The 14,472-nt window shown below is 52.4% G+C and overlaps 2 protein-coding genes across 3 annotated transcripts in view; one reads left to right on the top strand and one right to left on the bottom strand.

Annotated features, from left to right (window-relative positions):
* Positions 1-621, top strand: part of NME7 (NME/NM23 family member 7) — a 90,545-nt gene extending 89,924 nt beyond the window's left edge. For both annotated transcript variants that reach the window (XM_021399413.1, XM_021399423.1), the window contains one exon: positions 362-621. In XM_021399413.1, coding sequence (XP_021255088.1) covers positions 362-394 — 33 coding nt within the window. In that variant the 3' untranslated portion in view covers positions 395-621. The remainder of the gene's footprint in view (positions 1-361) is intronic.
* ATP1B1 (ATPase Na+/K+ transporting subunit beta 1) lies at positions 433-14,164 on the bottom strand. The gene is made up of 6 exons (XM_021399439.1): positions 13,870-14,164; positions 11,787-11,915; positions 5,215-5,370; positions 4,276-4,460; positions 2,495-2,575; positions 433-1,832 (listed from the first exon to the last, which is right to left on the bottom strand). The coding sequence occupies exons 1-6, from the start codon at positions 13,967-13,969 to the stop codon at positions 1,566-1,568; spliced, it is 918 nt and encodes a 305-aa protein (XP_021255114.1). The 5' UTR covers positions 13,970-14,164; the 3' UTR covers positions 433-1,565.

The raw sequence follows: 14,472 nt of genomic DNA on the forward strand, positions 1-14,472 counted from the left end.
AGCCTGCCCGCTCCCGCAGCACTCACTTGTGGCTGATGTTCCACACTAAGGATACACCACTGCTACCCAGTGGCTGGCACCCCAGGCCTAGAGAATGTGCAGTAAGGACAAAGGTGCCGAGCTTTCTCTCTCGTGTGTGTGTTTGTGGAACAGCACGGTTGCAGGCACAGCTGCTGCTGCAGTCTCTGAGGGAGCAGCCAGCTCATGGAGAGGGGAACCACTACTGCATCCCAGAACTTTGTTCTAGAGCGGAGACATTTGGTCAAAGGTGGGAGCAGCAGTTCAGGGCAGTGACGGTGGAGGTTTCAACCCTCTCGAGCTCAGCCAGAAATGCCAAAGATGTATTTTATTTTTGAAACAGGTGCAGTACTTCTTCAAGATTCTGGATAACTGAGAGCCCCCACCCCCCAAGCAGAAGGCACGGGCACAAAGCAGTGTTCATTCATTTATTTGTCCAATATGTCAACCTGACTGAAATACAAGATCAACAAGAGCACTGTACTCCTGGCTAGTATTACATGTTAGAACATAGAGTTTTGCACTTTAGACAACATTTAACACCATTCTATGGGGTACTGCATTGCTTTTATAAAGTTTAAAATAAAGATTTATTTTCAAACATGTGACTTTGGTTTATTTCATACATTACACTTCCTTGCAGAAAAAAATAAAATTGTACAACTGCATAAATATAAAATTCATCCACCATGAAAATGGTTAAAACATTCAATAAAGACATTAGCACCACAGTGTGCGATGCCTCCAAAAGGAAAAAAAAGAGAAAGAAAATATACAAAGCGAAGGGTTGTGCCTATCGCTGAGGACGGCGATAGCCTGACCCAGCTCTCTCACAGACGCACTGGAGGATGAGGAAAAAGGTGGAGAGAGAGACGGCATTCGCTACGAAGCACGCTACGCAATCATCTATTCTCTTTAGCCTCGCTTAAGTTAGTTGAGCCTGCCACCCCTCCCAATAAAACACCCTAACACCGCGGAGAAGTCAGAAGCCTTATGGAGTGCTGTTAAATAGAGTCTCACTGGTGGGCCTTTCTTTTCAAAGGAACAAAATAATGAGAAGTATCATGCCAGTTCTAGTCCCATTGAGTATTTACACCTTGGACAGCAGAAGTCTTTGCTCACGAGAAGTAGAAAACAGATACGATACATGGCTTGAAAAATGACCAGAGTATGCACCTATAGTACTGTACACTAAATAAAATACACAAGGCAGCAATACTTAGGGGCCAGAAACACTGCTTACTACAAGTCAGTTATGGAATCATAATTTACAGTAAAAATGGGCATGTCCCAAGGCTCAATTTTGTTTGTTTTCTTTTGTCATTTACAGTAGAATAAATATTTGTCGCTATTGCTACACTTGGTTTACATTCTAACCTAGTAAATGCAGGAAGCTAGTGTAAAGCATATAGATTACGTGTAGGTCCCATACGTATGACAGTTTGTTCAAGACTAGTAGGTTTTCTTTTTTGTTCTTTTTTTTTTTTTTTAAACCTTTTTTTAAATGGCTAGGAGGAGGAGGGGGAGAGAGGGAGTTGTGCTTACGATCAGCTGCTTCTTATGTCAAATTTAATATCAAAGCGTCCCTGGAAGCGGTCTTTGTCGCTGTACTGGATGTTCTGCCCGTAGGCCCTGCATTCCACGCGCACCTCCACGTCGTAGGTCAGGTTGGTGAACTGCACCGCCACCAGCGGCTGCAGGTACCGCGGCTGCAGGAGCTTGCCGTAGTACGGGTAGTACTGCAGGGCAAAGCCCGGGTAACCGCCCATCCCGTAGTACTCCACCGTGCCGATCTTGTCTGCGTCTTCGTCTCTCTGAGACGGGGAAAAAGAACAGAAGATGAAAACACCCGTTTTGTAGCTGTGCTCCCTCACTCGGGCTGGTTTGTTTTATCAATACCGTGCCCTCTCTTTGGTGACCGCTGCTCATCACCTTGACAGCAGCAGGACCGCCCTATCCTGAAGGCAAGAGGGAAGGCCAACTGCGAGCTGCCTACCCAGCGGCTCCAAGCCGGGCCTCCCTGCACGTGCAGCCAGGAAATACACTTTTTAAAATTCATTTATTTAAAAACCTCAACCACGGCTTTGTACATCCAGAAGTCAGCACAGCTTCTTGTCACAGCAATCCACTACCTTCGGTTAAACAAAAAAAACGCCTCCGCTGCTTCTCAGCAGCTTTAAGATGCAAAGTAAACTTCTCTTCACCAGTGCCATCTCCCAGCCATCCCTGCTGAGAACTCCAGTACATCGCCTGGCAGCTCTATGGCCACCTCTGGCCTCACCCTCCTGGTGAGGGCACTGCTGTCATTCGTCACCAAGGGCACCTTGAGGAGTTCCCACTACTGAGGGAAGAGCTCCCAGGTGAGAGCCGCCCCAGCCGCCTGCTGAGGGGCAGCGGGAGGTGGTTACTGTCAGACAAGGGCTCTGCCAGTCTGTGCCTGCAGTTCCTCGCCTCTCTGTTGCTGTATCTCGCTTACCTTGGCAGTACAGAGGACGGGGATGAGATAGGGGTTGTATTTTCCCATAAGCTCTGAGGGGAGGCTCTCATTTTCTGGCGCCTGGAAGAAAACCAGAAGAGGGAAATGGTAACGCACCGGATGATGCATCCTGACAGACTGGGGCACCTTCGCAGCAGCAAAGCTCGGTGGCACCTGAGCCCAGCCAACAGGAATCCCTTCGGCTCAGCTCCTGAGGCAGCAGCAATTGCTGGCGGTTCTTGGGACAGACAGGCAGCGTGGCACAACTGTGAGCGCTGCAGCGCACCCAAGTAAAGCTGCTGTCTGCTCCTACACATGCTTCAGAGTATTTGTCATTTCACGGAGTCACTGAAGAAAGTGTCTCGTGGTAGAGCGCTGTTTGCTTGCGCCAATATCACACGGTGGCAGAAGGAGACGCGCTGCTGGGACGCTGCCCACCTGACGGCCAGCTAAGTGCAGTCAGGACTGGAAACACACAGCAAAGAACAATAGAGGTGCTCACACCCTGATGACGTCCCTGAACTTTGACATCACCCATGTGGAAGGGCTCTGGGAAAGCTGGCAGTGCCAGCTCTGACTCTGCTCTTATAAGAGCAGGAGTTCAGCTTCACATGCGTGCGGAGCTCACATCAGCCTGGCAAACACCATTCCCCACACGAGAGCTGCACGGCTTCTCCTGAAGCGTGGCACAGGGGAACAACTGAATACTGCCTCGGATACGCACGTCTGAAGCCACACCGTGCCCAGACCCTGCTCTCCAATGCACACCAAACCCTCCTCTTCCCCAGTCACACTGTGCATCTTACAGCACCCTGCAACCACCCCACGCCCGGCACTGCAAATTCCTGCACACACGGTTTCCACTTGGGATCAGGTAATTCAAAATCCAACTGATCTCATAGCACAGGACAGCCTCCTTTTGTAGGAAAATTTGCCTCCAACCACGTTAGTGAGCAGCCAGTGCCTTTCCCCCCTCCTCTCAACTACACCTACTGATGGTGATGCAGGCTGCCTGATGCACCAGCGCACGGCTTTCCATCCAGGAGACAGAACGGTGTGTTTAGCACCATGCCTCATTCAGTAACTTGTACTCTGCCACTGAGTTCTTACAGAATTTTTTAGCATTTCAGTAATGCTGGGGAAAAAATGGAAAGTAGAAGCAGTTCCTGCCCAGATTAACTTCCTTCAGCGTTGCCACAAACCTGCCACTCGCTGAGGCACCAAGCATGGGGCTGAGGCTGCATTCAGAGATCTCCTTGTCCTTCTTGCTGCGAGAGCTGTACCAAACTCTCAGATGTAGTTTCCAGTTTATCGTCTAATAACTCATATAGCACTACTTCATTGAGCTAAGTGGTTTTAGCAAGGCAGGCAGCTCTGCACTGCCTGGGGAAGGCATCTGAGGCACAACACAACTGGCTGATCCTACTGCACACACCGCAGGCCTGGGACTGTCACGCAGAAGCACACAGGTAACGGGGGGTTTTATCATTTGAAGAAAACACCTTGTCAGATAAATTCAGCAGACTCTGCAAGTCACCAGAGTTAAGCACAAGTCCGCACTATGACAGCTCATGGCTACTTGCTATGAACCCGCAGCGTGCATTTTCTGTTGCTTTTCACTGAAAACATTTTTAAAGCCAGCCATACAATGGTCTCACGGTCTCTCTCCAGAAACAGAAAAGCAAGCACGAGTTGAAAGACTTTTCCAGAGCCACAGCAAATCTGCAGCCAGCTCCCCATCCTTATCAGTAGCTTCTGTTAGAAAGGCAGGAGGTACTTGCCTTAGGTTTGAAGCCGATAATTCTGTTGAGCTTGACGAGAATGCACGGTTTGCCATCCTTGTACCCAAAGGTGTTATCCTGTAGCCCAGAACAGTTCTCCAGCCACTCACGTTTGAACTTGCAGACCTTCTTCTGACCCTGGGCATCGCTGTATGGTCCTCTCTCTTTGTAATCCGTAGGTACGTCTATCACGGGGGAGGAACGGAAAAACAACCGCATGCAGTGTGACCTTCTTGACAGGGACAGCCCTACTTCTGCATCACCGTGCCCTCAGGATTTCCCTCTTGCCCAGATGGGTGATTCCATCTCCTGGAGGCTGGCAGCACAGGCCTGCACCCAGCCATTCCCCACAGGCAGTGGCTGATCCCTACCCAGCAAGTTTGCGTGGCTTTCTGTCTGAGAGTGAGGGCTACACAACAGCAAACATCGGCAATACACTAGCAAAGAGATTTATTTTTTTTTTTAATATGAACACAAGAGGGATTTTACATGCATGTGTTCAGAGGCGATAGTTTCATTTCCCTCTAATATCTTCCTGATGTTTTGTACAATTGCATCAAGATGACTGACACGGGCCCTAGCCAAGTCACCAGTGAAACTCCCCATGGCTTTCAGGGAGGATAGAAGGTCAGTGTGATACACTGCAGAGGATCAGCTGCAACCTTCTCCAAGAAACAGCTGCAAGTCCCCAGCCACATATCCTTCACAGTAAGCTGCTGGTACATCCCCGGCCAGGTCTAGCCTGTCCAAACCCATCTTTAAATGAGCAGCTGACAGGAATGGAACCAAAGCCCGCTGGTTAAAGTCTACCAGTGTGGTGCTGGTAACAAGGAAAGGAACGGCTGAAGACAGAGAGTGCCACTACTGACCCTCGGGTGTTGATGGACCTGACAGAGGAACTGGTCGGAGCCCTCAATATATGAAATAATCAGGACTTACCTCCACAGTCCTGAAATACGATGTTCTCAGTCTGCTGATCAGCGCTGTAGTCCTTTAAGAACTTCTCCAGATTCTTCACATACGGGTCATAACTTCTGGGATCGGAGACAGTAAAGGAAATTTCTGTCTTTTGTACCTGGGGGACTTGAGTCAGTCCTAAGGAAAGCAAAATCAGGAAGAAAACATTAAGCACGCCTGGGAGCTGCACGGCCTGCGGGCAGTGCTACACAGGGAAAGCACATAAAGGCAGTATTACTCATCCATATTCTTCAGGCCTCACGACTCACAGAAAACAACTTAAGCTCACTAGAGCGGAGGTTTTGAAGGGCTCTTATCTCCAGTTTCCACCAAGAGTCTGGAATATTCGTCATGAGGTTTGCATCACTGCACAGATAAAATCACAGCCCCAGAAGGAAGGCTACAAGTCAAGGTTTTCCTCCAGAAAAACAGCCAGCTGCAGGCCCCTGCCTCCTCCCCAGGAACAGCGGGAAGCTGCCTGTGCCTGAGAGCAAGCACACCACCAGCTCCCAGGGACGCTGGCTCCTACACACGCTTACCTCACAGGGTGGCCTGGAAAGTTGCAATCCTACAAGTTTAGGAAACACCACCCCACCAGAGAGATGCTTCAAGGCTGTCCTATATCCTGGGCTGTCTGACTGGCTCTGGTTTTGACTTTAGAGTACGAGTAGAAAAAAAATGCATGGGTAGAAAGGACTAGATACAAGCAGCGCCTGTAGATGATGAAAAACACCAAGCCCTCTGCCTGTCAGTACGGGACTAGGAAATAGCTGCTCTTGCGTGGTTTAGGTCATGTTTTAATTGAATGCACTGATGCATGGCTAACGCTTAAATTTAAAGCAATGGGAACTGGAGTTCACGCTGCCTTCATGGCTGCCACTGTAATTACCCAGGTCTCCACTTTTGTTCGGTTTGTCATCTTCACTTTAGCAAGAACAAAAAAGGGAGCAGGGGAGCAGCATTTGCTTTGACAGCTCTGAAGAGGTCTGTTGCCAACAAGTTCCTTCGGCACAAGGCTTGGGCAGCTCGGCAGGCTGGCCCCAGCTGGCAGCAGCTTGTGACTCCAGCCGTTTTCCTAAAGCCACTCGACTGCTTCTGCTCAGCCCCTGCTCGGTCAGCTCACCACTCCCCCTACCCACAGAGGTGGAATTTGTAACATGGGACAAAGATTAGCTTTGTTCTCCTAAAGGCAGCTCCCGGTGGCCGAAGACCGTGAGACACCCGGAGAGCAGCTTGCGGTTTCAGGTTTTATTTCGGGAAGCAACTTTGCCCTCTCCAGGCTCCCTTTGGTACGAACTGCCCAGGCTGAGCATTACAAGTTCAGAAGCAATTTGCCATTCCACCAGCAGAATTAAGTCTCACCCTTCAAAGTCAGTGGAGCTTTCATCCACTTTTCAAGCAATTCCTTGCTTTCTCGTCCTACCAATGGTTATAAATGTGTAAAATAAGTTGGGTTTGGTTTTAGTAAGGGACTTTATCCTATCCTGGCAACTCTCCTCACGTTACTGATCCGGCAGGAAGCAATGAGTCCGGAGTTACTTGAAGTGACTCTCTGGGCCTGCCTCCTCAAGAGTTCAAGTTACAGTTATCAGCTGAGTGAGTAAATATAATACTGAGGAAAGCTTAGCCAGGCTTGCTAAGCTTTGCTCATGCCATTGAGCTGTTAGCTCACTCAGGTCTGCTAGTAGCAAGGAAGTCCCCACTTGCTTTTTGTCACGCCCACAGCCACCCAGGCAGGCACCGTGAGGGTGAAGGGCAGAGTGAGCCCTGCAGCCCCCGTGAAAGCCCCGAGCTCGCTGCCAGGAGAGCCTGGCCACTGGCACACACGGCCCAGCATCAATCCTCCACCCACCCACAGGACCCGGAGAAATGGCTCCCAGCCCAAAGGATCCATCCTGCAAACCTTTGCAGAGCAGCACCAGAGCCCAAGCAGCACCTCGTGCAGCAGCTCCAAGAGAAAGCTCTTCCTAGCCACAGCTATCAGCCACGGCACAGCCCGGCTGCCCTCAGCCCAGCACTTGCTTTGGTGGCAACTTTTTGGGGCTTGCTTTGTTCAGCAAAAGATCAAAGCAGAGATCAGCCTTTCCGCTTTGGAGACAAACAAGCAAACCTATGTGAAGATGAAAGAGGTTTTCAGTTGGCATCAAGCACATCGGTGGTTTCCACCACAACTTCCGTACTCACACGCACGTGACTGACTGCACACGCAGCCCTAGCCATAGGCCTAGCATTGATTTCCTTGTTGTCCCTTCCGTGCCACCTGTACGTTCACAGCCAAAACAAAAGCTTCAGTACTGTTACCAGAGCAGCACTATTGGTGAACCCTTCCTGAGCAACTTTGTTTAAAAAAAGAAGCGCTGATTTGATAAGACGAGAGTGGGTAACCTCTCTGAAAGGTCTCACCCCTACTGGGAGAAGCGAAACAAGCACCAGGGGGGGGGGGAAGTTGAGCCATCCCAGTGCTACCTACCAGGAGTTGGTGGGCAATAAGGAAGTATGAGGCTGCATAAGGCTCTTAGGGACTCGTGCCCATGAGGAGGCCGTCCATCAGCAAGCTCTAGGGGACAGAAATGAAGCCTCAAGTGTTCCCATGGCCAGAAGTCCAAACAAAACTCTCCTCATTTTCAAATTGTATCTGTGTGCCACAGGTCACCTCGAGTCATTACCAGCGTCATGTCTGGGGACGCTGCTGCTCATAACATGGAAGAATCAAGGCACTCATTTCCAGGAAACAAAACCAGTGACAAAACCACTTTTGATTCCGACATGCTATTTCTACAGTTGCCTCACAGAGTGCATTGCTAGGCAGTAAGATCACTGTTCTCACTTGACTGACACTGTCTGCACAAGAGATGAATGGTGTCTCGCCTCAGTAACAGATACCACCTTTCATTGGTTTCTAACTCCAAATGTATCAAAATATCTGAAACCAAACAAGTCTGAAAAGCCACTGATTTTTTTTCCAGCCACCGTTCTACTTCCAGAATACTGCTGCAGATTTCAACCACACTTAATCCATTTCATTTCCAACTGAACGTCCCACGCAGAGGTCATCGTTCTAAGCTGCGGGAGCGACACTTGAGAAAAAGCACCGTCCTGAGGGTGAAGGGGAAGAAACCAGAAGCAGGAGGCCAGGGCTGTTACTAGCAGCAGTTATGCAAGTCCATAGGAACCACATAGGAACTAGGGTTGCTTCATCATGCAGCGCTCATTTCCCAGCGCCATGGTTCAGAATGAGTCTAAACGCTACTTGGGTGACACAGATGACAAATTTAGCAACCACTACACCAGTCCTACTTCACGCCCCCACACCACACTCACTAAGTGAGGGTAGGCTTTGAAAGCCTCCACGCAAACTGATGTCCTTCCAAACTCGAATCTCCCTCTATCTCATCCCAGAAGTGTAAAAAAGCAGGTGCAAGTTTTCTACAAATGCAGTAAATCTGCTTGGCTTGGAGGCAGTGTCCCTGGAGCTTGAGATTCAGATGTTTTTCATGCCTAGGTGCTGAGATAAAGGACAGAAACAGAAGTGTGACTCAATGGGGGGTGGTACGGGCCCCTTGGGGCTTTCCTGTCACCCCGGCTTCCATCTCCCCGCTGCTATCTGAGCTGAATAAGCTGAGCGGAGAACACGTAGTGAAGCAGCCTTTCCCACCAGACACTGCCCTGGCAGTGTTTAACACGGCAAAGACACGAGCTCTCTGACTGGAACAGGCCACCTCCTTGCCACCACTTCAAAGCATGCACAGCACTGACTCCCACCCCTGCAGCAGCTGCAGGGCACACCATGATCTGCAGGAGGAGCGCCACGAGATGGCAGGATACACAGCCCCATTTCCACAGGGGAAGAAGAAAACGCGTTTCAAAAAAAACAAATGCATTTAATACTCTGCATTTAAGAGGCCCTTCCCTGCTAGCAGGCTGGGTGCTGTGGCTAAAGCAGAGTCCGAGGCACAGCACACATGGAAGCCTACTGTCACAGCAGCAAGGCTGGGCAAGAGGTGACCGCGTTGCCCCTTCTCCCAGCCCAGGGAAAAAAAGAGAGAAAAGCACCATGGAAGGTGTGGCATTCAGCTGCCCTAAAGCCCTGCATCACATCCCTGCCCAGGGCACAAACCAATTTGCACATGAATGACATTTGGCTATGAATAGCACTTTATGGCTATATTCCCGCATCAGTAACTGGATGAAACAGCCTCTATCTTCTGCTGCTGTTAGGAACCCTTCATACTGCAGAACTGGAAGGACATTATAGCAGCCCCTACAGCACTTTCTCCCGTAAACCTTGAATGAGTGTCAAGCATTCACCTTTCCCAACCAATATGGGATCACTAAACGGTCTTGCTCAAGGACAGAGGACTTAACAGAACAAAATCAGGTTTTCTAGCTTCCCAGGACATCTAGGGCCCTATCAAGCTGTCACTATATGTACTTGGCTTGCACCTCCCCCTACAAGAACCAGGAACTAGAATTGCATAACATTTTTTTTTTTTAAACATAGTTATAGGCTGCAGGGCTGCCAGTTCATGGAAAAATTAGAGTTAGACGCTCACCAAGCACATGAGTGAACACGTGCTAATTGCCAGAGGAGCAGTTCTGTTAGTAACGTAGGGAGATCTCTGCGTACTACAGGAACACAGGGATTGCTGACAGCCCACAGGCCGATAAAGGGTCAGTCTCTATGAAAGCTTATTGTTAAACATTGATTTTTGATGCATTGTGGTCTAAGAGGTGCTGTGCTGCAGGGCAAGGAACAGACACCACATTAAGAGCCACCCTTTGCACGTGGAGAAAGACATGGGATGATGCCCTGCAAAGGCCTCTGTTGTTCATGGGTAATACTTCCCTTAAATGCTGTGCATGCGGCATTACAGCTGTTCTTTAAACCTTCTCTATTGGGCTGCATACTGTCATTTGTTCGAAGAGTTGAATTCTCTTATACTGCTTGATTTCAGTCCCAGAAGCCCATTTCAAACTCAGAAAATCCCTTAAAGCCTTTTTATTTCTTCCTCCATTTTGATTTCTATAGCACACGCTAAGACAGCATCTTGAAATTCATTTCCCTTTATTTGTTAAGATAAAGCTCAGAGAAGTGGTGCAGCAGGCAATTAAGAGACAAATAACATCCCGCAGGCTGAAATCTTGCATAGAAACTTTACTACAGAGTTGCTCTGCAATTAGCTCTGCGTAACAGCCGTTTGTGATCCTAACAGTTTACCTAGAATGAGTAATTAGGTGACACCAGGCTAAGCAGCAAGGCTGTCTGGATGGGACCCAAGATCCACAGGCTTTTCTGCTAATTATTTCATGCCTGGGCTTCAACTGGGGAAAAACACATTTAAGAAATATCTATTTCCCATTAGCCATGTTAGTCTTCCAAATGCAGCTAACAGCTCTGGTCAGTGTCAGCAACATTGAGTCCTTACTGCCAGTATCACAGCCTGACGCAGAGGTGGGAACAGCCAGCACCAGCACTGAGGGCAGCGCTTCTCCCAGCCATGCCGGTGCCTTAGGAACTGCCACACGCTGACTGCAGATCCTTCCCTGTTCTCTTAAAGTGTTGGTGGAAAAGCAGTTATCCGAAAGAGACGATTCTTCGCTGAGATACTGACACCATCTGGCGCAGGCAGCGCTCCCCGCGCTGCTAGAGCAGGGAACAGTTACGGCACAGCCCTGCAGACAGCAGGGCTGTAAGACATCGTGTGACACCGGAGCCAGATTCTGTAGCCACAAGCCACCAGCCTCACAATTGTCACTTAAATACCACCGTTATTAAAAGCGGTTTTACAGAGCAACTGGAGACAGATCATTACCACAGGCAGTGCCAAGCAGCCTCAAGGTCATTCGCGCTATGGGAAAGCAGCAGTTGCGCAGCTCCCCCCACACGCAGAGCTGCCGCAGGAGGCAGCAGGCAGAGCAGGGACCCTGCGGCAGCGGAAGGCGGGCTGGGCACAACTCAAGCAGGCACTTGCATTTCAGGCAGACCCCTGCTTGATCTAGCAGAGAAAAGCTGTCTCCTGATGCACACCAGACCCACCTCTAACCCTCCCGCTCCACATTCACCTCTGCTATTGCCTCCCGGAGCTCATGCAACGCAACTTAGCGTTAACCAATGCAATTCAGTAAGCACGCCCAGAACCGGTACTGCCCCTTTCTCCTTGTGCACCCCCGTTTCTCTGACGGGTGTTTTACCTTTGTCTCCTCATTTTCCCACGGGAACACAGTGGCTACAGAAGAATCTGAACGCAAGCCCTTTGGACAGCTCATTCCCAAGTCAAGTCTAAGCCTCACCACATTGCTTCAGTTTAAGGGGAGAGCATTAACCCAGGTTCAAGCCTCTCTCAGACAGGAGGAATGCCCGATGTTCTGCAAGCCTGAGTTCTAATAGGATTGCCTGCAAGCGCCAGTGCTGCTCACAGAACGCCTGGAACATACCCACCCCCTAGCAATATGCACTGCAGCAAGGAGATGCTGTTTTCATCCTCCTCCCTGAGGTAACTGAACTGCCCCCAGAACAGTCTGCACCAACCAGGCACGTGCCTCCATCCAGTTACCTGGGGGTGCCACGCGGTCCTGGTACTTGGGTTCAAATTCGCTGACGGTGAGCAACATCACTTGGATGGTCCCAATGAAGATCCCTGCCAGGCAGCCATAGAAGATGACATAGAAGAGGAGGATCTTAACTGCAAGAGAAGAATGGAAAGATGAATCAAGCCCCACGACTTGGTATTCTGAAGCACAAAGGTTAGAACGTGTTCTTCTGTATTTCCATGGATCCCTTAGCTGAGCAAGGCCACCACAAGGTGACAGGCTTTGGTGGGGCATAAGCCCAGCGCGGAGAAGATAGGCTGTACGCAGTAGGTTTCTGAAGGGCAACCATTCCACGTTTCTCTGTGCCTCAAAGCTGCTTCCAGGGCATCTCAAGGAGTCATTAGATTCTGGTCTATGACCAATGGTGAAGCCTGACCTTCCCCAGTAATTCAGAGTCTGGCTTCTATCCGAGAACAGGAGCAGGAATCGGGCACAAATATTCACCGATGCTCCACCTCAAGAGTAGGGAAGGACGTACATGCATCACAGCACTCCGTATTTGCCAACCTCTTGCATCTATACAGGCAGCCCAGCACTGCCAAGGCCAATTAAAAACAGTTCTGTAATAATGAAAGACTGAATTCAGCTTCGGTCTGAACAGAAACGACTAAAATAACCTCGGACACAGCGCAGCTCGTACTCTGGTATCGGTTACTGGTTCACAGAGATTATCTCAACTGATTAACTGCACAGTAACACGCCGTACTAGGCATCACCAGGCCGCCTGCTGGATAAGCTAGCCCATGCCAAGCAACTGTATGCTAATGGGGCCGCAGGGACAAGCCAGGCAGTGCAGCAGGCACGGAGCGCTTGATCCCAGGGCCCTGACCTTGCTGCAGGCCAGGGCAAGGAGGCCTGTTTGGAGGCCTCAAGGTGAGCAGACACAAGGGCAGGGGAGGACGCAGCAGGTGAAAGTATTCCTCCTCTCCTGAGCCCCAGCACAAAAGCCTCCATTAGCGGAGAAGCCCCCTGATTAAAGCAGCTGTCTCCGGCTGGTTTTGTTTCTCATCTGCTAAGGAACCAGGAGCAAGGGAACTGCCAGCAATGGAGGCTGAGGGATGCTGTCAGCAGGCACTCCATCCTCTTCTCCTTCTGGTGCGCACCGCAGCCGGGACTGGCGGGCAGAGCTTGGTGCAACAGCGTGGTTCTCCACGAGTTAAAAACACTCTTTGGTATCCAGGCAGCGTAAAGCCAATGGACGTGACGTCAGAGGCATTTGGAAATTTTTTCCAGAGCACGGTCATAGGAGGTGCTGTTGTAACAAACCAAACACTAATGCCGTTGTCTGCAGCGTAACAACGCCTTTGAGCTCTGTAACATCAAAAGGCCGGTGCTGGGAGGTAGCGTATTTAATCAGCTTCCCAGGCAGGATGCTCTTAGCACCAAAGGCACCATAAAGGTCACGCTTTCAGAAAACACACAGGTCTGGGCCCAAGGACACGGCACCGTACGGGAAAGCCCGCAACAGGTCGGCACATCCCCGGGCACCGGTCCAGCAGCCCAACGAGCGACCCCGAAACGGTCACGGGCACCCGGCGGGCAACACGCGTGTGCCGCAGGGAGGGCACGGGGAGCGCTGCCCGACGCCACACCGCCCGCAGCCGGGGCCAGGCTGCGGCACCTGCGTCGTGCGGGCACGGAAAGCGGCAAAACCCTCCGGGTCGCGAGGGCGACAGCGCCCCGGGAACAGATGCGCCGGGAGGGTGAGCGCCGCCGCACGGAGCCGCCTCCTCCTCGCGGAGGTGAGAAGGGACAGCCGTCCAACGGCGGCGAGGCGCAGGCAGCTCGGCGTCCTTTCTCCGGGGAAAGGTAGAGCGGCAGAAGCGGGGCGCAGCCGGGAGGCCGCCCGCCGCGGCGAAGGCGCCCCAAGGACGAGGCGCCCTCGCCAAGGTCGGCCCACCCCGCCCCGGCCCGGCCCGCCCCACCTGCACGCCCGGCCCCGCCGCGGTAGGCGCGCAGCCCCCGGCCCCGCCGCAGCCCCACCGCAGGGGAAGGAGGCGTGGCGCGCCGCGCTGCAGTGCCCGCCGCCCCCGGCCCCGCACTCACACCAGCTGCCCCCGGTGCGGCCCAGCAGCTCCTTCTTCTCCGAGTTCCAGATGAACTTCTTCCAGTTGCCGTCGCCGTCCTTGGCCTTCCCGCGGGCCATGGTGAGCGGGCGGGGGGCGGCGGGAGAACGTTAACGTCGGCTCGGACGGGCGCCCCGGCCGGACTCCGCGCCCCGAGCTCGGGGAGGCGTGGGGCCGACTCCCGCCCGCGCTGCGGGGCGGGGACGCTGCCGCGGGCTCGCGGCGCCGACGGGCGAGGGGAAGAAACGAGCGGAGCCCACCGGACGCGGAGCGGCCGCGCTCCCCGCCCGCCGCTCCCCTTCATATACACCGCCGGCTCCCGCCCCCCCCGGCGGCCCGGCCAATGGGCGCCGGTGGCGGGGCGCGAGGGCGGGGCGCGAGCGGGGCCGGGCGGGCGGAGTCGGGCTCGTGAGGGGCTCGTGCGGAGCTCGCGGGTGCGCGCGCAGGTGTGGCGCCGCGAGCGGGCGGCGGCCCCGCGCCGCCGCGCGCCTCCGCGCTCGCGTGCGGGGCGGTCGCGGGGCGCTCCGCGCCAAGCCGGCGCCGCCCCGCGCCGTGCGGCACCTGCCGGCAACTCGTTTCGTTT

This window comes from Numida meleagris, chromosome 1 (assembly GCF_002078875.1).
Source record: "Numida meleagris isolate 19003 breed g44 Domestic line chromosome 1, NumMel1.0, whole genome shotgun sequence".
NCBI lineage: Eukaryota > Metazoa > Chordata > Aves > Galliformes > Numididae > Numida > Numida meleagris.